This window comes from Enoplosus armatus, chromosome 19, assembly GCF_043641665.1.
Source record: "Enoplosus armatus isolate fEnoArm2 chromosome 19, fEnoArm2.hap1, whole genome shotgun sequence".
Lineage (NCBI taxonomy): Eukaryota > Metazoa > Chordata > Actinopteri > Centrarchiformes > Enoplosidae > Enoplosus > Enoplosus armatus.
Window position 1 is genome coordinate 19,484,877 of NC_092198.1, and position 25,427 is coordinate 19,510,303.

At 43.6% G+C, this 25,427-nt stretch overlaps 1 protein-coding gene across 1 annotated transcript in view; it reads left to right on the plus strand.

The window, feature by feature from the left end:
* Positions 1 to 24,599, plus strand: part of fam184ab (family with sequence similarity 184 member Ab) — a 61,212-nt gene extending 36,613 nt beyond the window's left edge. The window contains exons 12-17 of the mRNA XM_070926360.1: positions 4,396 to 4,580; positions 8,034 to 8,180; positions 15,192 to 15,309; positions 16,645 to 16,749; positions 18,640 to 18,896; positions 24,518 to 24,599. Of these exons, the coding sequence (XP_070782461.1) occupies positions 4,396 to 4,580; positions 8,034 to 8,180; positions 15,192 to 15,309; positions 16,645 to 16,749; positions 18,640 to 18,896; positions 24,518 to 24,599 (894 nt within the window). The remainder of the gene's footprint in view (positions 1 to 4,395; positions 4,581 to 8,033; positions 8,181 to 15,191; positions 15,310 to 16,644; positions 16,750 to 18,639; positions 18,897 to 24,517) is intronic.
* Positions 24,600 to 25,427: the final 828 nt, after the last annotated feature.

A 25,427-nucleotide genomic window follows, 5' to 3' on the forward strand; every position in this document is an offset into this window, starting at 1 on the left:
CAGTGTAGGAAACCGCCAGGTCTCATTTAATGACTTATTCATGCTAAAATATGCTGCATTTGTACAGCGTACAGGCAGAGACACCGAGAGTTTGTGTTTACATTAATTCCTTGTTTACTACGCCGGAGCCCTAATGGCACGTCAACTGAAACTTCCTGAGTTGAGTCATCAGAGTGGAAGAGCTCGGCGGTGGCGGCGGCACAGCAGACAGTCGTCACGCTGTGTTAAATAATGTTTTTATACCTCCAATTACTTAGCAGACGGGGAGGAAGAGGCTGATGAAGTGTGTGTGTGTGTGTGTGTGTGTGTGTGTGTGTGTGTGTGTGTGCACGCTCTATCTGTCTCCCTGGAGATTCTCGACTTGCTTGATCCAACAGAGCGGTCCGATCAATTATCAGTATCTCCTGACATCCAATATCTGTTCTGTTCTATTTATATGATATCTTTCTATTTCTGAGGTCGTTTTTAGTGTTTGTGACAAAGCGTTTCTTTCGTTCTGTTTGTTCCACTCTGAACCTGAAATGATTTTATCATCTCATCTGAAGTGACTTAGAAGTGCTGTCGTCTCCTCCTCCGTCTCAGTCCGGTATTTTTAATATTTCACCACCATCGTTCTTTTTCCTCCCCTCTCTCTTGTTTTTGCGTTGAATGTGCGGCCGTGGTTTGGGATGATATGGATTTTGGAAGTCAAGGTGTTCGTTAATGGGCACGCCTGAGAGCGACCAAGACATTTTTACCACTCTGCAGTAACTTGAAAGCCTCTGAAAACGTATTTCTCTCAAGGTTTTTTGGTTTCAGAATGAATGAGTTGTGCTTCCCGTAGTATCACAAACAAACCAGAAACATAAATGTTATCGTTAATGCACAAAGCATTCATAAAATCATGTTTAGTTTCTTTGATCGAGACGCGTCGTGATCTTCATCGATTTGATTGGTGCTCAATTCTAGCACGTAGAAAAGAAATACAGAAATCCTCCACGTGAGCTAACTGATGCTGCTCCAACTTTGGCAGAAAATCGTGTCGATGTGGGACCCCATCACTCACACTAATAAGCTGAATCGGGGCCTTTAAGTTGGACTAAATTCAAGCCAGAGGATTATTCGGTTTGTCACAGAAGATCGAGCCAACTGTTGACAGACGGTAAAGGCCTGTGGGTTGTCATTTAGTGACAGTGCAGCAGTAGAGGTGTCCATGAAACTGAGGATAAACATCACAATCTTAATAGGAAAAACACAATCACATCAATGGTGATCCGTAGAGGACCGCAGTGTAGTGCTAAACAATTATTTAATACACCATCAGTCATACTGGATGGATGATGACATCCATGAAACCTCCACCCGTCATCTTAAATCATTTATTTCTTTTTTCTTTTTTTTCCCCCATTTTCAGTAGATCAGGAAATCACACTCTAATTCAGTCCAGAGATTTGGCCCGGCTAATGTCCTCGCTCGATGAATATTTGAACAACTTTATTTATTTTTCAAAGACTTCATGAAATGAGAAAGAGAGAGGGACCGGCAAAAAAGAAATGGTGCACACGTTCCCCCCTTTTTACGGTGCTGTTTGCTTATTTAACGCTATCTGTTTGTGACAGGCGCAGCACGCTCACGCCAGCCCTCCATCAGTGTGCACATCGCAACAGAGAAAGCTGCTGTAATTTGATTAGATTACACATTGGAGAGAAAAAAAGCCCCAATGCAACACATGCCCTTAAAATCGCCCTGACGACGCTGAAAGGAACCAATTTTGCTTTATTTTCTTCCTTCTTTGTTCCTGTCTTTTATCCTGCCAGCTTTTTTTTTTAATCATTTTTTCATCCCCTGCTTGTTTGTTTGTTTGTTTGTTTTATGCTTTTGCGCCTCCTCTCTCCCCAGAACGAAGCCCGGAGTTTGACAAGACGGAGAGTGAAATGAGCAAATAAGTCATCAAAGATGAATCTGCAATGTCCCCATTGTGCTTAATTGCGCCGCCAGGTTTATTGACGGCGAAAATCAGCCAAAGACATCAAATTGAAAGTGCGGGGGGGGTGGGGGGGGGGGGACTCAGATGGAGACAGATAGCGAGACGGGAGTCTGTGACTATGAGGCCATTAGAGAAGATTATGGCTTTTGGATATATGAGCATAGCACTTGGCACAAATTGTTATCGAGGCAAGTGGAATGGGATTTTTGCAGAGTGGGGAATCATTAGTGGACAATAACTCGACAATATTTAATCTAATTGTGATGGAGTTAAGTGGCCCTCGACTGGGAGTCTTCAGATCATGTCTTTGCCTCTTCAGTCAAGTCTCTAATCATAATGAGCAATGTGGCAACAAAAAAAAAAAAATAATAATTTTTGAAATCCTACAGAGTGATTTCATTTAATTCATGTCAAGTTCTCGTGTTCGCAGGTGCCAAAGAGTCCTGCACAGTCCTGTCACTTTATGAACAACATTTGAGTCCTTAGACCCTCGGCAGGTAAAACTCAGACCAAAACACTTTTTAAAATGAGATCGAGTGACCCAACAATGTGCCGGATACTTTGGTTCCTTCTGGTTTTGGCGAAGGGGGGGCTGAGAGAAGTAATGGCTTCCTGAAGGAAAAGGTCTAAACCTAAATGAACACTTTTCGTAGTCCATTTGTTGGTCCCTGCTGAAGACGTACATCTTTACAAACCAGTCACACGTGTGTACTTTCATTTTTTTTTTTTTTTTTTTTTGAAATGCCCAGTAATTTCCGTAAACAGCTGGGTTGTGTTTTTGTTGGGGACTATTTTCAGCCGGGTATTAATACACATTTGGTGCTCTAGTTAGTATTTATGGCAGTAGGACGGTGTGTGTGTGTGTGTGTGTGTGTGTGTGTGTGTGTGTGTGTGTGTGTGTGAGTGATTGAGTCAAAATACACTACAGTGCTCAGGTTCATCGTAATTAAGAAACATTTCAGTGCAAAACAGCGTGGCTCACTGATGTGTTTCTAATCGTTTTTGAAGCTCTACGGCACAGAGGACTACAATGTACAGTGCTTAACAAATGTATCAGACCACCACCCAGTGTAAGGTGTTTGCCCCCGCTGCCCTAAATGAACAGTATTGCTGATGACCAAAATATCTGATGTTTCTGTAATGGTTAATCCACCAGTATGTGCAAGCCAAGCTCTTTAATCAAAATGATCTCTTTAATGCTCAAATATGATTATTGTTGTTATCCATGAATTCTCAAATGTACTGTTTTACAAAAAAAGCAGAAAGAAAATAGTAAAGCACATTATTATTTTTTGATTGAGATGCCAAATTACAGTTATTTACTTGCATTCCTGAACAGAAACATTTGTTTTGTGGTTGCAAAGAATGCAAGCTGTTATCAGGGCCAAAGGAGGTCATACAGAATATTAAGATTTCTGGTTAATATATGTGAATAAGGACTATTTAGTTGTTATTTGCCTAATAAATAACAATATAATTCTTAGTTTATAACAAGTTTTTGACAGATATATATTGAATATTTGTGTTTTCTCATTTTTATGACAGGTGGTCTAATACATTTGTTAAGCACTGTATATCGGTCAATACTTGTGTGTTCACAATAAGAAATATATCGAATATTTACAGCTTCATCCTGTAAACTGGATGAGATTATATCAACAGCAAAAGCGTCTTAATCAACCAGGACTGAAAGACTCAAGGATTACAACTTTCTAAAGCGTGATGTTATAACAAGTTTTTAGTCACTGGCACCCTGCGGAGAAAATCACTTGTTCATTTTCTCACTTTCAAATCTCGACTAGTAGGAGCCAGATCCTTTGTTTCATTGTGGAGCTCAGAAGAAAAGAGCAGTTCCGCAGGAGGCGGGGCGGGGGGGGGGGGGGGGGGGGGGGGGGTTGCTTTGCATTATCCACCAACACTGCAACACTGCCTCTTTACACATAACCACCGAATGTAAGCTCGTGTATTTCTGCTCTATTTAAGCCTTTTGTAAAGTGGCGCTTCAGTAATGATTCGTTAACATTCACTGTCAGTTTTTAGCAGTTCAGCGTGGAACTTTGACCCGCTCGTTGTAGATGAATCATTTCAGTTAATTGTGGGTTCCTTGTCGTCGATAAGAAGCAGTTGATCCTTGAATAGACGCGTTTCAAACACACATGCGGAGACGACAATTACTCATCATCGAAGGGATCTGTGAAGTTTCCTCATTGTAGCTGACGTTTATTTGACAATAAAGGCAATATTCAAAATCGGACCATTATACCGAAATAGGTATTTCCTTGAGTTATTTTTAAAAGTCTGATCGAGGTTTGCACCTGAAGGTGATCTAATAACACTGTGTGACCTCAACTCTTTAAGCCATGAAAATGAACAACACTGATTTTATTTTACTTATTTCTCCCCCCCCCCCCCCCCGAACCCCTCTCCAGGAGCGTGAGCTGTTGGGCCGGATCACTGAGCTGCAGGAGGAGGTCTCCAGGAGGAAGAACCACATCGCTCAGCTGGACCACCAGATCCACACGCTCAACGAGAACATCAGCACTCTGACCAAAGAGCTGGAGCTCAAGGGCAAGGAGGTGCTCAAGATCCGCAGCGAAGCCAACCAGCAGATCAGGTGTGACTCGGCGCTCGGAGCGGAGAACAAAACAATACAATGCCGAAATGAAAGCCCTTGGTTCACACTCCAGCTCGCAGCTCTACTGATTTGATTCCCTGTAATGTCCCGTAACACTCGGCGAGGGCAGCGGAGGTTTATTACTGACCTCCAAAACTTGTTCAAACACTTCCTGCTAACGTTTAAGATTAGACTCCCCAGTAAAAACACTCATTTTGTTTTACATTTGTCGCGTCTTCAGTTATCGCAATAGACAGCATGTGCCATCGTGCACATTAGAATGAGTGTCTCTTTTCTGTCTCTGTCTCTGTCTCTTTTCTGTGTGTCAGATTTTGTCTCTGAAATATTCATGGACGCACATTTGGACTTTGCATCCTCATCTCACACACATGCACATCCACCACCAAAGCCCAGGAAGCAGCACATAACACTGTAACCTGGCAACCGAACTGCTGAATATTTCTCTCATGAATTCAGAGTGGTGGTCCTTGAGTTCCTTATTTTGTTTTAGTTTTTTTCTTTGCCTCCATTTTTTGGCACTCTGCACTTATGATGTGGTGGTGTTATTATGTTCTGGCTCCACCTGTGGCGCTTAGTGCTCATCATTAGCCTTAGCTCACTCACCTGTCCAATAGCATGGTTAGTATGATGACTTTTTGTTCGTAATTTAATACTTTCTCAGAGTTTTCAGTAATTGTAACTTTCTGAGAGGCGATTAGCTTAGCTTAGCTTAGCTTAGCTTAGCTTAGACTGGAGGTCGGGATAACGGCTAACTTTGCTGTTTGCCGAGTTCCGCGAATGACGCGAAGACGCGACGGCACGAAATGTTTCAACTTCAGAGAGAGCGAGGCCGGAAGGAAAATAACCGTAAGAACTTGCGAGCTAGCTTACAGCTAACATCCGTACAGTTGGTACATCGGCTGTTTTGGGAGAAACAAATCAAGCAGTCCAGCGGTCAAATTCGAGCAATTGATGCGAGGCCAAAAATTAGCTTTGTTCTCTGTATGAACACACCTTAAATCTCACTAATTTAAGCCGTACACAAACAGGAATGTCAAATTTCAAACTGAATTATTTCTCCCAGTTAGCACCTCTGTGCAGCGCCTCGGGTGCCATTTGTACATGATTGTCTGTGTGTGGATTAAACAAAGGTTAGCCAGGCTAGCTGTTTCCCCCCTGCTTCCAGTCTTATCGCTAAGCTAAGCTAAGCTAAGCTAATCGCCCTCCCTGGCTCCAGCTCCATATTTAAACGTACAAACACGAGAGTGGTATCGATCTGCTCGTCTCACTCTCAGAAAGACAATGAAGAAGAGTGTTTCTCCCAATGTTTCTTTTAGATCATTAACGACGCATATCAGGACAGCCTTGACATCTACACCCAAAAAGAACACACACACACACACACACACACACACACACACAAATGCCCACACTCAACCCTTTGTACTCTTGGTGGCCCCTGTCATCAGTACATGCTGCTGAATTTGACTTCTCTTGTTATACTGGGATGACGATAGTTTCTGCAATCCTACTCTGCGCCGGTCCTGATGAAAACACACCGAGATGAAAGAGAGGGAGAAAGAACAGCCCGAATCAGTCTCTCTCTCTCTCTCTCTCTCTCTCTCTCTCTCTCTCTCTCTAGACCAGTATCAGGAGCCCATTGATCAGGAGATGTGAAGGTTATTTAGGGTAAAAGCAAACTGGAATCTATAATCACGTTGTTCCCTGTGGCATGTTATGAATTTTTTAGAACGCTGTATGGCTAATGTGGTCCAGCTACTCATTACAATCAATCTATAGATTTCTCTGTGTGTGTGTGTGTGTGTGTGTTAGAAGGTTTTTTTCTGCAGGTGTGTAGGTTTGACGACTGCTCCCATGGCGCTTTATTCTCTAGCGTTAAGTCATGCGCTGCTAGCCTGTCATGTATATATATGCGCCCCCCCCCCCCCCCTCTCTCTCTCTCTCTGTGTGCTGGCAGGCCCATGCGCAGCACATTTCTCCTTCTGTTACGTAACCTCCCCGTCTGAATCCTGGTCACAGGGATAAAAATAGGCTGATAAATAAATAAAGAGGAAGCGGAGAGAGATAAGATGTGCGCCCCTCGGGGAGAGTTGGCCCAGTCAGAGTGAGAGGCAGACAGACATCCACATTTCTCCTCCATCCTCCCTCGCTCCCTCACATTTCCCTTTCATCAGCCCTTTTCTCCTCCTCATTTAATTATTATCGTCTTTTATTCCCATTTTCCATCATCCTCCTCCTCCTCCTCCTCCTTTAGCTCCTTTCCTTCCCGCAGCAAAACCTTCTACATTTGCAAATTGAACATATTTGATAAGAAGAAGAAGAAGAATTGATTCCGCTCTTACGTATATGTTTGACATTATGTGTACATCAAGTATACATACGGTACGTCATGTTTTGCACTTAAAAGTCATCCCTCATTTGTTTTTAGGTGCGTTGTCATGTTATCTTATTGTCTTCTGCTGCTATTTAGATCAAACTCAGAAGTCCTACTCTATCATAATCATATCCATCGTATGTTTTCATGCAATTATGTTCCAGGAATTCACTCTGTCTCTTGCTTTTCTAATCTCACCAACGTTTCCTCTGTGGAGCAATTCATTACGTTCGCTCCCCCTGGGAGGGACGGACGGAGAAGGAGAGTCTGGAGGTCCTGATTGAGTCTTAAAGGCAAATGTCACCCGTTCAGAAAATATATGAATAAAATGCGTGTTGTTCCCGGGCCACCAAAGACGTTTTGGACGGTGGTTTTGAAAATGCTTTTACTCTGTTTGTCGGTTTTGTACTTGTAATGATCATTTTATAGTGTCCAGTGCAAAATATGTGTTCCCTTATATGCAAAGAAACATACAGGTAAAGAAAGCCTTGTTAGTGGCTGAAAGTCACTGTAGTACTGTAAGGTGCTTGTACTGTGCTCAAGTATTTCCATTTGATACTACTTTATACTTAACTCAGTTTCAGAGGGAATCAGCCGTAGTTACTTTACTGAAAATGTTATTTTAAAAAAAACCTTTAAATGAACATAGCAAACGTGATGCATTGTCTTAAAGTAAACTATTCATATTAAAATGCAGCGTACATACATCTGTAATAATAATCCGATAATATAACGTATGATAAGACAAACACTACACAGATTCAAGACTTAAGCAGATATTTAATGCAGGACTCACTTGTAATGGAGCATTTTTGCATCATTGAATTGCTACTTTTACCTAAGTAAAGGTTCTGAATGCTTATTCCACCACTGCAAAGTGGGTCTTTTTGTGTTATTTTCTATATCAGGACACCTCAGAGTGTGTTATCACTCTAATACCACGGCCACTTACTAAGAGAGGCTGCAACCAGTTTTAACTTGTGGTCGGAGCATCTTCACGGTGTAGTACGAATCAGCAGCTGCAGCGTTCTTGACCGTTCGTCCTTCTCTCTCCTCAGGGCCCACGAGCAAGAGTTGACGAAGAGGCACGAGCGGGAGCTCGCCGAAATGAGCGCCGTCCACAGCAGAGAGACGCAGAACATGCTGTCCGACTTCAACAAAGCCCAGGAAGTGCTCAAAGACAAGATCTCCGCCCTTCAGATACTGTATGTACATCCCGCAAACGCGCTGTGCGCCTGTCAAACTGCTATGCGACAGTGGAGGTCTGCGGCTCCGAAGAACAACATTTATCTAATTCTTAACTCATGATCGCCGCGTGCGCAGGTCAACCTACTCGTCCTAGATAATGTAATGGCGTGTCGCCGGGTGCCAAGTGGAGGCTTAAAACAACAGACATGTTTTCTCTGGGGAGGATATCAGACGAGGCGTTCACACCTGCCTGAACACTCCCGCTTTCTCTTTTATCCTCCACAGATTTTAACTCCCTTCCTCCACATCTTCCACACTTGCTCATACCCTCTCCTCTAGTCAAGCAGATGATCAAATGCTCTTTTTTTTTTGTCCACAAAATCACTGCATCGTATAGACAATTGGGGCACATCTAAACACACTCACAGTCATAGGAATATGTGCATCCACGCAGATTACTTTGATTTTCAGATGCGTCAGGTGGAGTGCAGCAGAAATAGGAGGCGGCTGTGAGGAATTATTTTCGTCTCAGTTAATCATGTCGCTCGTGTCATACGTTATAAACAGCTGCACCGAGCACGGCGGTGCATGACGAAACCATGGCTCCCCATGAAAGGCAGCGCCGAGAGAGAGATTTACCGCCGCGCCCCCCCCCCCCCCCCCCCCCGGCTGCACCTGAGCCGCATTCTTCTGGAAACAATGTATTCCATTTTCAAAACAAAGAAAAACACAAAAAGATAAAAAAATGACTCCATGAAATCAGAAGAGAAACATTGGCTGGTGCTCCTGATCCCATATGCATGTGGCGTGTTGTGCCTTTATGCGCGCTGGATGTGGAGTCTGTGATTAAAAGTAGAAACCACAGACGAAGCGCGCCACTTTTCTGACAGAGACGCTTGAATGTGTCGTCGCCCTTTAAGAAAAGTAAAAAAAAAAAAAAAAAAAAAAAATCCATCAAGCATCAAATGAAAACATCTCTTCTCATCTGCCGAAAGCGCACCAAAATTAAACTGTGGCTTCTGTCGGCGTGCCGTTGCCGGGGATTTTGACGAACTACCAAAATTAAATGAAATTCATTAGTCGAACTGTTCAGTTATACGTTTGTCTCACCAAGTGCTCTCCTGTTTGCCACATTGCCTGCCGGGATAATGTTCTTAATGTTCCCTTTGTTCCGTTTACGCTTCACGTTCGTTGTCTAAATACAGTCAGCCTCATCGCTGTCAGCGGTAGCCACAGCCCTGTCTGTTATAAGCGGTGGCTGCCCATGCCTCGTTGGTTGGACTGGTCGGTGTGGCTGTATGTAATATGTAAGATCCCTCTTAAACCCAAACATCTGAGTTAGTGGAATGAATATGAATAGCAGGTTATGTTATCGTGCAGTGTGCCAGGCAGGGATTATCATTTGTTATCCCAGTCTTCCTGTGAAGCCCATCGTCAACTAAGATACTGGGAACCAGTTTGGCGTCTAGTGGGGAACCTGTAAGAACATCAGAATCGTTCACCACGCGCGCTAGTTCCGAGTCTTCTCTCTGATGTCTGCAAACAATTCGATTGACTCTGAAACAGTCTAGGACAGTGATGGAGGATCACAGCGTTGGGCCTCAGAGATCACCCCCCCCCCCCCCCCCCCCCCCCTCGGATGGTCGGGCTCCTGCAACGTTCATATCAGATGAACTTCTTTGATTCATATTATGGATGATGATAGTGTGAGGCTACTGTCGAATACCGTGCATCTGCAGAGTGAAAGAATATGAGACAAAGCCGCTGGGGACGCTGTGTGTTGAGGTTCCAGCTGCAGAGGAGGAGGAGAATTGAGCGTGTATGGGATGTGACATGAATGATTGCAGGTGAGATTCAGAGATTCAGAGGGTGGATGGAGAAAGAAAAAAAAAAAAAAAAAGACAGAAGTGAGGTTTTTTTTTTTGGCCAGTGGGCAGTGGATGATGCCAAGTCATGAGGGGGATGAACCAAACCAAACCTCAAGAGGAAGTTGGAGAGATAGGAAGAGTACTACAGATACAGACGGGCGCGAGACAAAGAAAGAACAGACGTATGGAAAGCTGTGCATCACATGCTGCCTGTGTGTGTGTGTGTGTGTGTGTGTGTGTGTGTGTCAGGAGGTGTGCAGCGAGCTAGCATCCTTCTTCAGAGCTGACCTCCTTTTTAGTTCGACTCAGCTGGGAGAAAAGCGCCACCTGCTGGACTAAATACGGCGCTCATCCCAATAGAGCATGTTTGGTTGCAACAAATGCGCAGTTTTTGAAGAAACTTTGTCACTGCGCACGCAGTGTTACACAAGATTTATATGTGAAGAGGGTCGTGGGACAATTGACAGATGCTGATGCAGCGAGCAGAGAGTTGAAATAAAATGATAAATAGAACATTTAAATCCAGAAAATGTGACAGGAGAGGGGAAGAATCCATGGGACTCGTACTAGCTTTTTTTTTTCCCCAGAGATTTCAAACATGTTTCACAGTCTTCCTCAGAGGGGAGAGTTAAGGAGCCACACTGTAACACTAACACTATAAAGAGGGTGATGTTTGAATAAAACCCGACTAAAAAACAAGTTTGTGAAGCCTTGATTTGACCAACGAGGCAAAACGTCATAAAACATCTGCAGACTTCTGTGTACATTGAAGTAGGTTTACAGACCAAACACGCGGCCATGCCGTCTCCTTTCTGCGTTGCTTTTAGCACAGCGAGTTTACTTTAATGGTCAGCACTTTCCGTTTTCTGGTGGTTTCTTCACTTTACCCAGTAAAGAGGCCGCTCCCCAGAGATGACCCGCCTTCCCGCTAATTAACTAAAACACAGATCTGTCTCAACCGGCGGCCCCCGTTCCCTTCCCACCTGATTAATCACCGTGGTGACGACAGCCTCGCCCCTCTCCCCCAAACAGCCATTGAGAACGCTCCACCATTTAAGTTGCATGAATATTTAAATGTTTTGTACTGCGCCTTATTGGCTGGTGGCCTGGGAGTTAGGGAGCATGTGCGTGGGTTACAGTGCGTGCGCTGCGTTTTGGTCGTCATGCCAACTGGAGATGCGGCTCGTCGCCACAGCCGCAGTATTCCAGCTTGCGAGTGTTCGTTAAAATCACGCTGCAGGTAACCATAGCAACAAATGCTTTCGCTTTCCCGAGATTTGCGAGATTAACCAAGACTCTCTGGATACCAAGCAGGGAACCCGCAAACACCCAAGACACTTACTTCTTCTCAGGTGGGCCGAATTCATCGTGACAAAGAAAGTTGTGGGAAATGTTCCTGTGGTTTGTGGGAATCTCGTCAGGACGGGGCGCAGGGGACACTGCGCAAATCACACAGGCCTTTAAGAGATGCAGCTGTCTCTGGCATGTATAGATACTACTCTGCTGCCTTTACTGCCTCTGCTGTCTGTCTGTATACAGGCCGTAAATGATTGATGAGGTTTGCGTGTTGCTGTTAATGTGGGACAAAGCCTCCCAATGAGACTTTTTACAACTTTCTCCATGTTTTCTTCTTCTTTTTGTCTTTCACCACTACTGTCCTCTTAATGCGGTTTTCTATCACAAGAACACAAAAACAGAGTTGACAGGGGGACAGGTCCTCGTCCATTATTGTCCATTATTGATTGTATTCACCCACCTCAGCGTGCATTATCGCACTTATACGGCTTTATCAAAGGAAAGATGTGGAATTTAAATCTTCATACATATTCGATGTTTGTTAATAGTCACTTCGAGTTGCATAATCCGTGTGTATTGTTTTCGTATGATAATGCCTGAATTAGCATTAAGATACTTCCAGGCAGTGAGTGGTTGCTGCTGCCGCCTCCATTGTTCCCAGTGGCGACCCTCCTCACGCGGTGGTGACAGTATCAATGAGCAGGTCTTAAAGCAACAGACTGGGCAAGTAAATAATTCGCGAACTGAACTTTCTACATTCGTTGAGTCATATTGCTATATTGCTAAGCTACACCCCGCCACAGCAGTGGATGTCGTCAGCCTGTGGGTTGCTAGTAGGATCAGATGTAGCGGAAATGGAGATGAAAGCAGAGAAAGGAGAAGGAGTTGCACAGTTAAAGTTCGCGTCCTTTGAGGGCATTAATTTGGCAAATCTTTTTTGCAAATCGGGAGAATCGTTGACATGACAAAACAAAGCGTAGCATGTAGCGCAGTGAGTGTGCTAATGCTGCCAGTAACAGCAGCAGCAATGGCAGAAAATGATGAAACACCCTTGACCATCAGTCATTGTCAGTTTTGGGTCATATTAGATTCCAGCACTAACACCTTGGTGCACTACTACTGACATTTATACTGACAACCCCCCCCCCCCCCCCCCCAGCAGGTTGTGTTGAAGAAAATCAATTTGATGGCTTGCATATAAGCAGAGCAACAGCAGGCGCAATCCCTGGAAATACTGTGATCTTAGACAACCCCCCCCCCCCCCCCCCCCCCCCAAAAAAAAAATATGATGAATGCCGGTGGGTGACACCAGACTGCCTTGCCTTTCATGTGTCACTGACAGTCCAGCTTCCTGCTCAGTGGAGGGTTGCTGATGCTGTGGCAGTCAGGCATGAAATAGGTGGTCACTAAACATTTGGCCTCAGTGTGCTCCTGCCCAGAGGACATTCAGCTACAGTTCAACCAGCTAGTACGCACACACACACACACACACACACACATATATATATATATATACCCGTTGGTACCACCCGTAATACATCGAGCAGAAAAAAAGGCCCTCTGAACATTTGGATGCGATCATGAGCTCAACACCAGCCTCAGTGGGGACAAGATGTTATTCGTCTTGTCCTCCATTTGAGGAGTTTTGCTGAACAAATGAGCTCTCTGGAAACGTATGACGGAGATTCTTGGCCAAAGTGACTGTTAGGGACTTCTTGCCCTCTTGCATTACAATGTCACAGTTAGAACCATGTACTCGCGAGTAGCTTTAAAGCTGCAGTAGTCGGTTTTGCTCGTAGAGGCCGGCCACGCTGCAGTTCCTCTCAGCTCTGTGGAGCGTTGTAGCGTCTTTTGGCTCGAGCCGGCCATTTTACTTTTTTGGTTTCGGGGTTGTTCACTGTCGTCAGCCTTGTTTTTCCCGCCAATTTTAGCGAATAAGCTCCGCTATTCTGCTGCACGCTACCTGCCGAGCACCAAACAGCAGACATGCGAAGTTAGCGACGAGCTGGTTAGCATGAATGCTAATATGTTTGCTTGATGCGTCATTTGGCAGCTGTACAAGGCCATAACATGTCAAGTGTGATTTTAAGCTTGTTGTGGAGTTCTGCTTTGCTGGGTTTGGAGGCCAAAAAGTGCATTAATGCAGCTTTAAAGGGCCGTTATGATTTACTAGAATATCAGCCCTCCATTGGCTTTGCGAACACATTTGCCAAAACTTACAAAAAAAAAACACTTCATACTACTTTAAGTGTTCAAATAATGCAAATGATTGTACATAAAGCTTAGCACCCTTAGTTTAAGCTAACATGCGCCCTCATTTTCGTTGTAAAAGAATCGCTTCCCGCCAAACGCAGACACTGCTCGAGCAGCAAAAGAGATTCTGACGCTTGAGCTGCAGGAAATGTTCGACAAGCGGGAGGAACCCGAGGAATGGGCTATCAGAAATGCACAGAAGGATCAGCACAGCAGCAGGCAGTATATCCGATGAAACTGCAGATCAGTGTGTGTCGGCATCGCTGAGCAGCGCTCCGCTTGCTGCTCCTGTACAGCGGCGGACGGTCCTCGGAGGGACGACGGTTATATCGCGAAGACAAGCGGCTCTGGTACTCGGCCTCTGTGAAAGCCTGGCTTCACACTGCGACTTAAATGTCGCAAAGATCCCCCCCATCAGTGGCCGCGCTGTTGGCAGTGTGTGGGAAGTGAAAGGCTGGTTAGCTCACTGTCACGTCACACGTATTGGCAAGAAATAGGCTCACAGCTAGACATGCAGAGAAGGCTTCGCCTCTACAGCCAAAAAAGTGACGCTCGTAACAGAACTGGATGAGTGTTTAATTGTGCAGTATTTTGTTTTTTTAATGAAACTAGCTTTTGGTTTGTTCTCGTTTTAATTTAAACTTGTGTTTTTGTACCTTATAGGATGTGATCCTTAAAGCGGAGGAGTGATTACAACAGTAGCTGTAGTTGATAAACAACTTCAGTGGATAAAATGAAAAGGTTGACACAATGATATGATAAAAAAAAAAATAATGGTCAACTGACGACTTACATCATATCTAGGTAACATTTAAAAGACAAGTGTCTGAAACTGGAAAAAAAAAACATTTCAAAGTGCGTTATGTAAAATGAAAGTACTGTATGCTCCTGTTGCCAAATTGATGCTTTCAAAGGCTTTTTGTTTCGTTTTATTACAAAATGAGTCGCTTTCCAGCCAACAGTGTCGCTTATGATTTGTTGTTTTTCTCTGGTGCCCATTCTGCTCTGCGAACTTTAGCATGTGTTGCATTAGAGAAAATGTCACCGCATGTGAAATGAAGCAGAGGTTTTACACAAGTGGTGATTTCTCTGAGGGCCCAGTCGGAAAAAATAACAAAAATCCATTAAAACGGTTCTTTTTTTTTGTTTTGTTTTTTTTCTCGTGAAGTTCTCATAACTCACAGAACAAAAACAACCTCCGGAGGAACTGCGCTTCTCTGTTTTTTTGATTCAAACGCACAACCCTCTTAATGGTTTTCTGTGATGAGAAGAGATGAGGGCAGGAAAGGGAAGGGACCGGAGACAATTACTGTTTTATTGATCAAAAGCTGATGAAAAAGGAAAGCCTATGATTCACCCGTCCTTTCACTCCCTGTAGTATATGCATTTCATTCTCTTAACTCAAAGTGCACCTGGCCCTTACTGCTGGCCTTTTTAATGTGTCATTGATATTTGATGTTGCATTAGAACAGTCTTTCCCCTCAGGAAGACGTTTTGAGGGTTGTCTTAGGTATTCATTCATTCATTCATTCATTCAGATTCAGTGGGTCTTTTATGAGCAAAATATTTATGGTTTTGTATTTTCTTTTTTTTTTGTCTCTCATCTTACAGGCTGGAAGGAACAGAGGAGAAGTTCAGGAACAGAGAGAGTCGTCATGAGGATCTGCAGGTCATCGCTGAGCTGAAGGACATGGTGTCCGAGAGAGAATCTCTAGTCAAGAAACTGGTGGTAGGTAACTGCTGATGAGGTAATATGTGTGTCATATATATATATATATAGAGAGAGAGAGAGAGGAGGAAGCGTGGGTACGTATTAAACACATGAGATACAAGATGTTTATTTGTGAGCTTTTTTTTGTCCTCCTACTTCCAGTCTTTATGCTAAGCTAGGCTAATCGCCCCCTGGCTTTAGCTCCACACTGGCATAGATACTCTCATCTGGCTGTCTGCAAGAAAGCCAATAAGCGCGTTTCCCAAAATATTAAACATCCTTCCTTTAAAGCTTACAGACAGGCCTGGTATGACTGCGTGGAAATGACCAAATTTGAAATTTGTACTCATTTTCCCGGCGATATTTTTGGGACATACAGTACCCATTGTCATCCAGGTCTTCAGTTTAGTGACCAAGGTGGTGTGAAGTCTTGCATGGCATCCATGTAATAGAGACACTTATACGACTTATTTGATTATTTGACCCTAAAATATACTAATGAGAATACGACAGGACCTAAGATACAGCCCTGAGGCATGCCACATTTAATTAGGGGGTACCTTAAACCATGAGCCCGACTGAAAGGCACGATGAAAACCACTCAAGGCCAAAACCTGTGATGGCTAAGCAATTTTAAAACAGCTGATTAAACAGAGATCAAGCATGATTACAATGCCACTATTTCCAACAACCTGGTAACCTGTCTACCCAACTTTTAACTGAGAAATAGTAGTAACAAGTCTTGTAATCTAGTTGTAATAGTAATAGTAAAATGGTCAAGGACTACATGATTTCAAGTTTGAAATTACATCTTATTTGAAGCTTTGTTTAAAGACTATTTATCCGTTTCACATCGTCATGGCCGACCTTACTTTCTGCCTTTCAGACAGTTTGAGATCCAACGTGCTTCACCTCATTAACACTGTGTTTGGGTGTGTCTGGGACACAGTTGACAATAGCACAAGGCTACTGCGGTTCCACTTCACTAATCACACGAAGGCGACTTCATAAATCAGCTCACAATTTGTCACGGTGCGGGGCTGTTTGCCATTGAGAGGTTTCTGAGTCACAGGCTTGTGTCTGACATCCAGAGTCTGCAGTCATTTTGAGGTAAGGGGCGCTTAAAAGGTAACTTTCAGGTCCCAAATCCAGATAGGGAGACAAATTTATAGAGCTGGGGGACATTTAAAATGGTTAGAATGAATGCCCTGAAGCGGTTTCCATGAAGGCAGGAATCTGCAGCGTCAAGTGTGCGCCCCTCTCAAAAAGAGCTCATTAAATGTGTGGTTTTCACAGTCCCTCGAGTCTCACACAACCTTTCTGGCTGTCAGCTAACGTGGTTTTCTCCTCCAGGACGATAAGAAGTTCTACCAGCTGGAACTTGTCAACAGGGAGACCAACTTCAACAAAGTGTTCAACGCCAGTCCCAACGTAGGAGTTATCAACCCGCTCATTAAGGTAGGCCCAGATATGCTGTAACACACCACACACAGGGGCACTCTGATAAGCCTGTTGCTTTACTTTACTACATAGCAAAGATGATATCCACTCCATCTCATTTCAGCGTCCGTCGGTGCTGATCGATCAGAAGAACGATCACTGCTGACGCCTTTTAAAAAGGTGCTGTTGCACTGTGACAACCGTGAAATCACGACCACAGTAATTTTCAAACGCTGCCCTAATTGCTGTTAACAAACAAGACCATTGTGAGGAGACTGTCGGCCTCTAACAGAGCGTTTCAAGGTTGAGCGGAGCAGGAAATCTGCAGCGCTGCTTTACGCCACAACAACACAAATTGAAGTTGTTTTTACAGCAGCAGACAGGATCATGATGTTCCAGTGAAAACAGCTAAAACGTTCAGAGTTTACAGCAATGGCAGACGGTAAAAGGGCCATGGAAAAATCAATTTAACAAGTTTATTCTTTTTACCACAAACAATGTCGCCAAGGACGGTGAAAGAGGACAGGAGACAACACAATTAAAGGGAGATGTGGTGGGTTTTCTTCTTTTTTTTTTTCATTCGTTAAATAGCAGCACCACTGGTATGAAAAGGAGGCTAACAGTTGTACCTACCAAGGTCTCGCTTCTTTACAGCAATTCACCAAAGGTGTCACAGTTCAAAAAGTGATATAAAATTCAATGCACTGCAAGGACTAGGATCTTGAATCCGCCAACTATATACAATCAGCAACTTCATCTGGATTAATTCATTCATGTTAAATGAAAGAGTGTCCCATTGACCAAATTGTGGCATTTAATCTCGAAACTAAAGGGATTCTACTGCTTTTTTTGTAAGTCAATCGAGCTAAAGAAATGTAGATTGACGTTATTTAAAGGCCCTGAAAACCTTAAATAAGTGAGTCATTACTTAAAATGATATATTTGTATTGATGAACAAAAACAATATTTATGATTAAAGCTGTTTAAACACTCAAAACTCTCTAATGATTGGACAACTGGCTTGGCAAAGTAACCAAATACCCTCACAACTGCCATCGGATTTTGATTGAAACGTTGAAAAATCCCGATTGGTTGCATGGAAGGACGCGACATCACGTTTTCCCAACTGAGCCCCGCCCACTTCATACCAGTGAGAAGAGCACAAAAAAAAAAAAAAAGTGGAATGACCAAACCTGCTCAAACTTTGGCAGAAGATTGTGTGGTTGTGTAGGATCCCTTTGCTCATAATAAGAATCTGTTTGAGAAAATGTGTTTTCAGGGCCTTTAAAGCTCCCAGTGCTCCTGAAAAACATGATATCTCATTTCTCACAGTGTGTCTGAGTCGAATGATCCCCACCGCATGATCAATATATAACTGTTGACACCGTCTCTCGGGTTCTATAACTTCCAGTATTTTTGTTCTTGCTGTTACATGTATTCCTTCCACATATCTGTATATGTGTTGTGTGTGTGTGTGTTGTCTTTCCTTTATTTATCACGTGTTTGTGCGTGGTTCCTCCTGACTTTTTCCTCCAGCTTTTCCTTTGCTTTCCAAGCCATTTGTTAGTGTGAGATGTTTTCTGCTCTGACACATCTCTCCTCATCTGAACTTCCATTCTGCTCAGAGCGAGTGCTGCTTTAAGACTGGGAGTGAGTGACGCCAGTCTTCAGATTGATCCATTCGCTCCGCTTCGATCAACATTTTAAATATGCTCAAGTTAGCACGCTGCTCTTTTCCTGTCTCGCACTGGATGGACTGTCACGACCTCTAGGGCTCTTCCTGTACTCCATCTTCCCTATTTTCCCCTCCATTTCTTCCTATCTTTTGTTATTATTTTGTTTCAAACTTCCCTTTTGCTCCATTTTTGACCCCCATGCCCCTCCTTTTCTTTTTTTTTTTCTGTGTAGCAAAAGCGAAAGAATGAGAAAACAGCAGCCAGCAGATTCAGCAGCTCTGCTAATGTCAGGGCTATGGAGGCAGCAGGTATGGGCGTGGGCGTGGCAGGTTCAGGAAGTGGGCAGCCCCCACAGCCTCCACCCCCGCCCCCAGCCCAGCCCAGTCGCCTAGAGCCCATCCCCAACTCCCCCCTCCACCACCTTGAACTCAACTCCAACAAACCTCTTCCCCCGCCGACCCCTCCCACCGAACCCAAGAAATTCATGAGGTGAGACCTTTTCAGCCCAGATGGGCAGCAGCTGGTCAATCCACGCATCAATCATCCAATCACAGACCTCAGTTTAATTGGAAACTCCTGCTGGTTAAAGAGGTTAAAGCACTTTTACCGATTTGACTCATAGCCTGAGTCAAACCTTGAATGTAGAAACTGTATTGTATAGGCCGTGTGTTCTCTCACAAAGGCCTCAGAATAAAAAAAACTTAAAAAAAACAACCCACCATAAGAATAAGAAACTTCTCAGTGGGACAATAACTGGTGTTTTTTACATTTTCATCCCTTCCTGCCGAGTCTGGCCCTTCCATAAACCATAAGGAGCATGAAATCATTGTCATCACGAGCTGCAGAGTGTAAAATAAAAAGCTTTCAAGCGCTCTAATGTGTTGTAATTGACCGTTGGCTAATCCCCACCTCCCTTAGTTACTGTTGCTACGCCTGTCAAGCTTTCTGTCCATGCACGGTACATATGCAGTTTGCAAAGATATTGATGGCAGATGTACCACTCGAAATGCCAGTGGTAGACAAACGATTCAGTTATTTTTGCTGGCTTGAACACGGCAACTGTCGCCAGCAGAGTTCATCAGCTGTAGCTAGCTGGCTAACTATGCTAACATCAGCTCCATGAGTTGGTGTTGAAACACGTCTCCGGCTGACTTTAAAGCGTCGCCAGCGGACTCGTTTTGAAACAAAACCTGTAAAAGGTTCTTTAACGTGCACTTGGTGGCTACATACGTGATATCGTGCTAAAGGACCGAAGCTAACGCTGCGCGCCAGAGGAAAAAGTCAGCATCCTCACCAGCTGACGAAAAGAAGAAGCGACGCGCTCTTGCATTCGAGTGCAGAACTAGTTTTTAAACAGCATGTTAGCTTGACAAGAGGAAAGGCTTTTAGAATGTGTTTGACAAACGCAGGGCGGAGCAGCTAACGTTAGCCTAAACTCTGATACAGTAGCCTCCAGGGCGGGCTTTTTTTTTTGTTGTTGTTTTTTTTAATGTAACTTGAAACCCCACAAAATAATGTAGCATGAAACGCACCGGCAACACTGGGTTACTGCTGTAAGCAGTAAGCTAGTTAGCCGGACACGCTAACATTCGCAGCTTACAGTAGAGCAGATAAACACGCTACTCAGTGCGTTCTTTGTACTTCTGTCCTTTTGTTTTTTGGTTTAATGGAGTGTTATTCCACTTACTTATCCTATTTACAGTTATTTACTATGATTGGACAATTGGCTTACACCACACAGTGGCTGGCCCTGACGTGGCCGCATTTTCTCTGCGTCAGAGAGAAGCGGTGAGCGTTTACAAATGAGCATTATAACCGGAACATCAACAACACACAGAGTCCCACTGAAGCTTCAGAGAATGGCCTTGGAATGCAAAAAAAGGGGCATGTTGTTTTTGTTTTTTTGTCCATTTTTATTTCTTTCCTCTCCACGTGTCCGTCAGTCCTTGAACGTGTTACCGGCGTGCATGCTGACAGGTTCCCCTCCTCTCTGTTCAGGAAGTTATACAACTTGCTGTTAATGTGCGTTGTCGTGGCTCTTTGTCGTGCCTCGTGTCATTTTGTGATTCTCCATCCTCATCCTCATCTGAATTTCAGCATGCTGCACACGCTGCACCCCCCCCCCCCCCCTCTTAACTCCAAACGGGGGTTGACTGTTTTTGTGCAAAGTAAATAAACTGTTGTGTGTCGTGTGAATTTTTTTTAATGAAGTAGATATTGTCTTTTGCTATCATGGACTGTCCCCTCTGTGTGTGGTGGTGTCTTATTTTGAAAACCGCTTCACTCCTCAACTCTGCGGTCCAATAAACGCTTCTCTCGCCTCCTGATAGCGGCTGTGATTGGTCGCTGCGGTGCGAACCGATGCGACGATAGATGATGTAACATGCTTCGCACATGAATACATGCATGCCAAGTAATGTGTTTTTAGGCTGGAGTACTTAGACCTATAGCATGTGTGTGAGTGTGTGTGTGTGTGTGTGTGTGTGTGTGTGTGCGTGAGAGCATGTTTGGTTATTTTCTATCTATCTTGCTGCATGTTTTTGCTGCTGTTTTATGTGAAGAATGAGATGTGGTGGCTGCTTTGCAAAAAGCCTCGGACCAACCTGTTGTTACGGGATTATGCCGTTACAAACTGCACACACACACACACACACACACATTTAAACTCAAAGGTGAAACATAAACACACATTAGTACGCCTCATTTCTATTGGCGGGAAGGCGGGAGTACCAGCAAGCGCACGCGCTCGCAACAGAGCCGAGCGATGACAGTATGGGGTCAGATATCATAGATCTGCTTTGAAATGTTCTCCGACTCCTTTAAACGCTTCGTCCCCTGCACCCTCGCGCAAACCTCATCTGGGTGGATCCCAAACAACAGAGAGCGCAGCGGAGTGAAATCAGTCCCTAAACCCATTTTGTCCCAACCTGAAGGGATCTAACTATTACTTTAAATCTACATCGGCATTTAAAGACCTCCTCTCACTGTGTTCTTTTCTCTCTTTTTTTTTTTTTCTTTTTGGTTTTAACGACGAATAAGATGAGAATGTAAATTACACACTAATTGAATGTGCATTAGGACTAATGAGGACGCAATTAGGCTGTTAAAATGTTGAAAATCGAAAAAAACGACTGTAAGTAAAGGTAATGACTGGTGGTGACAACATTCGAGCGCTGTGTATGTACGCCTTCATACTGTGGTGAGTGTGGTTTATACAAACATGGTCCCTACAGGCTACAGGGAGACGTTTCCATTATTTACTGCTTTTATAAGTGCGGCTTTAAAGGAGCTGCACTGAGCTTTCTGCTGTTAATGCCGCCTGTAGAGCGTTTGTTTTGTGCGCCATGCAAACGCGAGCGCGCTTGTTGGCTGTGTTAAGTGATAGAGGGCCGATAGAAATGAGAAGCCAATGCAGCTTTTAAAGTCCAACTGAAATCGCCTTCAGTCGTCCCTTTTTGCCGTGAAAAATGATGTGATTGGTTTATCATTTTGTTTTTATTAATGAAAGGGAAGTATCAGAAAGCGAGAGTCCGCCCCCGACAGAGCCACGGCGTCGCCACTTCATGCGAGATCTGATTGGCCGCGTCAAAATACGGCCTCCATCTACGCGGACGGAATACCAGGATGGTATGCAGGGGCGTGGGGGGGTCGTCAGTGATTCACAGGGCTGACGTGTTGCTGTAGCAGACATAAGAAAACGCCGTTTCAGTTGGACTTTAATGCTAAATTGTGATTTGTTGTGTAGGAGATGGGTCAACTTTAAACACACTTTTTGGGGGACCAGTAGTTCCTTCGCTGATCCTGATGGGACCGTTGGTTCAGACAAACCCCTCCCCCCACAGGGGGTTGTCCTCTCTCCCTCACAAGCTGTAACAGAGCAGTCACATCATTACCTCCTTTCCTCTGATGATTCTCTTCTTTCCTCATCCCTCTTATCTTCCTCGCTTCCTCCTCTGGGCCTTCGTTCATCATCCCCATCCTCAATTCATCTCAACATCTCGGCGCGCATGTTCTCTCCCCTCCCCGTCTCTTCTGTTTCTGTACGTAAGATGCCAAAAAAAAAAAATCATATGCAAAAATCAGGATTTGATTAGGAGAATAGCCTCTTTTATCACAACGTAATGCCCACACACAGCAGATAGAAATTCTCCATGGACCTGCTAATGAGAATATGACACATTCTAGACACCTTGATATCGTCTTTAAATGTACCTTATGTTCATATCAGTAGCACACACTGAAATAGCATATGATCACTGATTTGTTTTTAGATAGATATGAAACACTTTTGACATGTTGCTGTTGTCACAACCCAGCTTCCCCACACGGATCAAGAAGGTCTCATCTCGTCCTATCAAAGTAAAGTTGGCGGCATTGAAAGACAGAAAGACAACTCACAATTCAGTTTTTTTTGGTCGTGGTGACTAAAAAGTGTTCCATAGTGTTTGCTTAATGTGATATGGGATTGTATGCCGATGACTGCATATGTTACAATTAATAGTCCATGGACTTAAAACAGAATCCTCTGAGTCTGAGTTGTGACCATGTGCAGTATAAACATGATTTATGAGGCTGCGCGGATATAAGAGGGGAAGCACAGAAAACAACAACAAAAATGACCCCCCCCCCCCCCAAAAAAAAATAAAAAATGTAAATATCACCCTGGGGTTATGGGACTGTTTATTTAAGAAGAAGCCAATTAAGGAAGCAGGAGTAGCTCCAATAGGTGTTTGTTTTGATGGATGCAAACACTCAACCTCATTAATTCAAACTTTGGGGAAAAAACACCCCCTCCCCCGCCTCCCTCCCAAAGACAATTTCCTGTAACACACAGAGTTCATTTTTCCATGCTAAAACACTGTTACAGGCCCATTAAATCCTCGTGTAAAAAAACGTAACTCAATCACACTTCTACCTTCCTTTTTTTTGGAGCTTTCAACCACATCTCAAGGTCTTCCTCAGCTTAACTCCATACACTGGAACATACAATATGCTCACATTCGAGGCAGGTTGAGTATGTAGTGTGTTGACTCTGGATACATTGACAAAATGAAGTATATCTTACAAAAAAATATGCCTAATATGCGCACTAAAAAAAATACTATATATCATTTTGAGTTTGAGCTACTCACAACTGCTTAAAGAATTGCTCTGGTCCGAATCAGCTGATGAGTTTATAAACTTTATAAACTTATAAACCAAGGGGGGAAACGCACCAGAGTCTGATTTAACCGGACTATAATAATTATCAGCAAATCCCACGAAAAGACCCAAAGCCAACAACGTGTTACTCTGTCCGTCAATACGTTCTGACTACCCTGTCTGCGGTTTCTACTGAAGACATAAATCTTGTTTAAAAACTTCACAAATACATATTTCCTAAAACAGCTGGTCACTGTAGTTCATAACAAACATCACTCAAACCGCAGGAAACACTGCCTTTGCTGGGGACTATTTTCAGCCGCAGATTCGTCTACATTTGGTGCTCTAGTGATTATTCCCAGCAGCAGTGTGTGTGTGTGTGTGTGTGTGTATGTGTGTGTGTGTTGGTGGTAATGAAGGGACACATTTTTAATTGCTGCTGGGCATAATGGAGCTCTGTGGCTCAGAGGAAGAGGATAAATCAGGCTGTTAGTTTAATCAGTTCATTGTTGGTTTTGGTCTTTTGGTGGAAAAAGAAAACCGTCAACGATCACCAGCCTCCAATGACAATGGCTTTGCTGCCCCCCTGTGGACAGAGAAGAGGGTTACACCTTCGCACAGATTTACCGCAGATTATCTGATGTTTGTATTTCTGCACTATGTGCCAGGCTAAATCAATTCCAAGCATACGTCTGTGTTTGATTCACATCAGCTCAGTGGGAAAGCGACACTTTTAGCACATGAAGTCAGTATTAGTAGAAGTACTTTTTGTAACTTTCACTCTTAACTTTTAACTGTAACTGCTTGTGCCGTTCAGTCATGTGTAAAGACTTTGCTGAATCTGGCTTCTTCTTCCCTGACTTGTCTTTTTCTGTCTTTAATTTTATTTTTGTTGTGGTGATTTTATTTATTTATTTATTTAATTTTATTAATTTCTTTTTTTTTTTTTTTGCGCTCCCGTCCCGAAGCCCTCCTGAAACAAAGGACTCCGCCATCGACTCCCCGGACGCCCAGCGCCAGGAGTGGTTCGCTCAGTACTTTTCCTTTTGATTGACCACAAACCTGCAAACACAAAGGATTCAGCATGTCAACCAAACTCGAAAAGAAAACAAACAAAAAAACAAAAACAACAACAACAACAACAAAAAAAACGCAGAAAAAAAAAAAGAGGAAAAAATGTTAAAAACTCTTTGTTCTTTATTGTCATTGATAGGTTTGGGGATCCATTCGCTTTAGATTCAGTCAGCTGAAACCAATTCACGGCTCGAGGGTGAATTCCTCGCTGATCTGTCGACGAAACACACGGAACTCTTAACTCGGCGTTCCTTTTAACTCTAAATGTAACGACCGTCCCCTTCCGGTTTGTTGACTGAAGCCAAACTGAACTGAACCCGAATCCTGACCGTCAAATGTCATCACTCTGATCTGATTTGATTGTTTGATTATCTCTCGATTGTTTCACTGTGGATGAGTTTCTCTCTTAGTACAGTGACAATGATCATCAGTATGTTTGATGTTTCTTTTATTTCTTTACCTCCTAACTTATTTTGCAGTTTCTTGGAACTAGAAGAAAAAAAAAATGAGTGGTGCATTATCATGCTGCTAATTGCCATTGTTGGACTCCAGTAAGAAACATATATATAAAGAAATACACGGTAGGTTATTGTGCTCTCTCTGTACGTGGGCCCACTGCATACAGCGTCTTAGACTAGGAGCGCTGATCTAAGACCAGCTTGCCTCCTCATTTATGGTGACATTTACATGGACCTGATCCTAGATCAGTTACACTTCTCTGATATGCCCCATGAATACAGGCTCTGATTTTAGGACGGCACCATCATGGCAAAGTTTGTTACAGCTGCATAGAAGTTTCAGCAG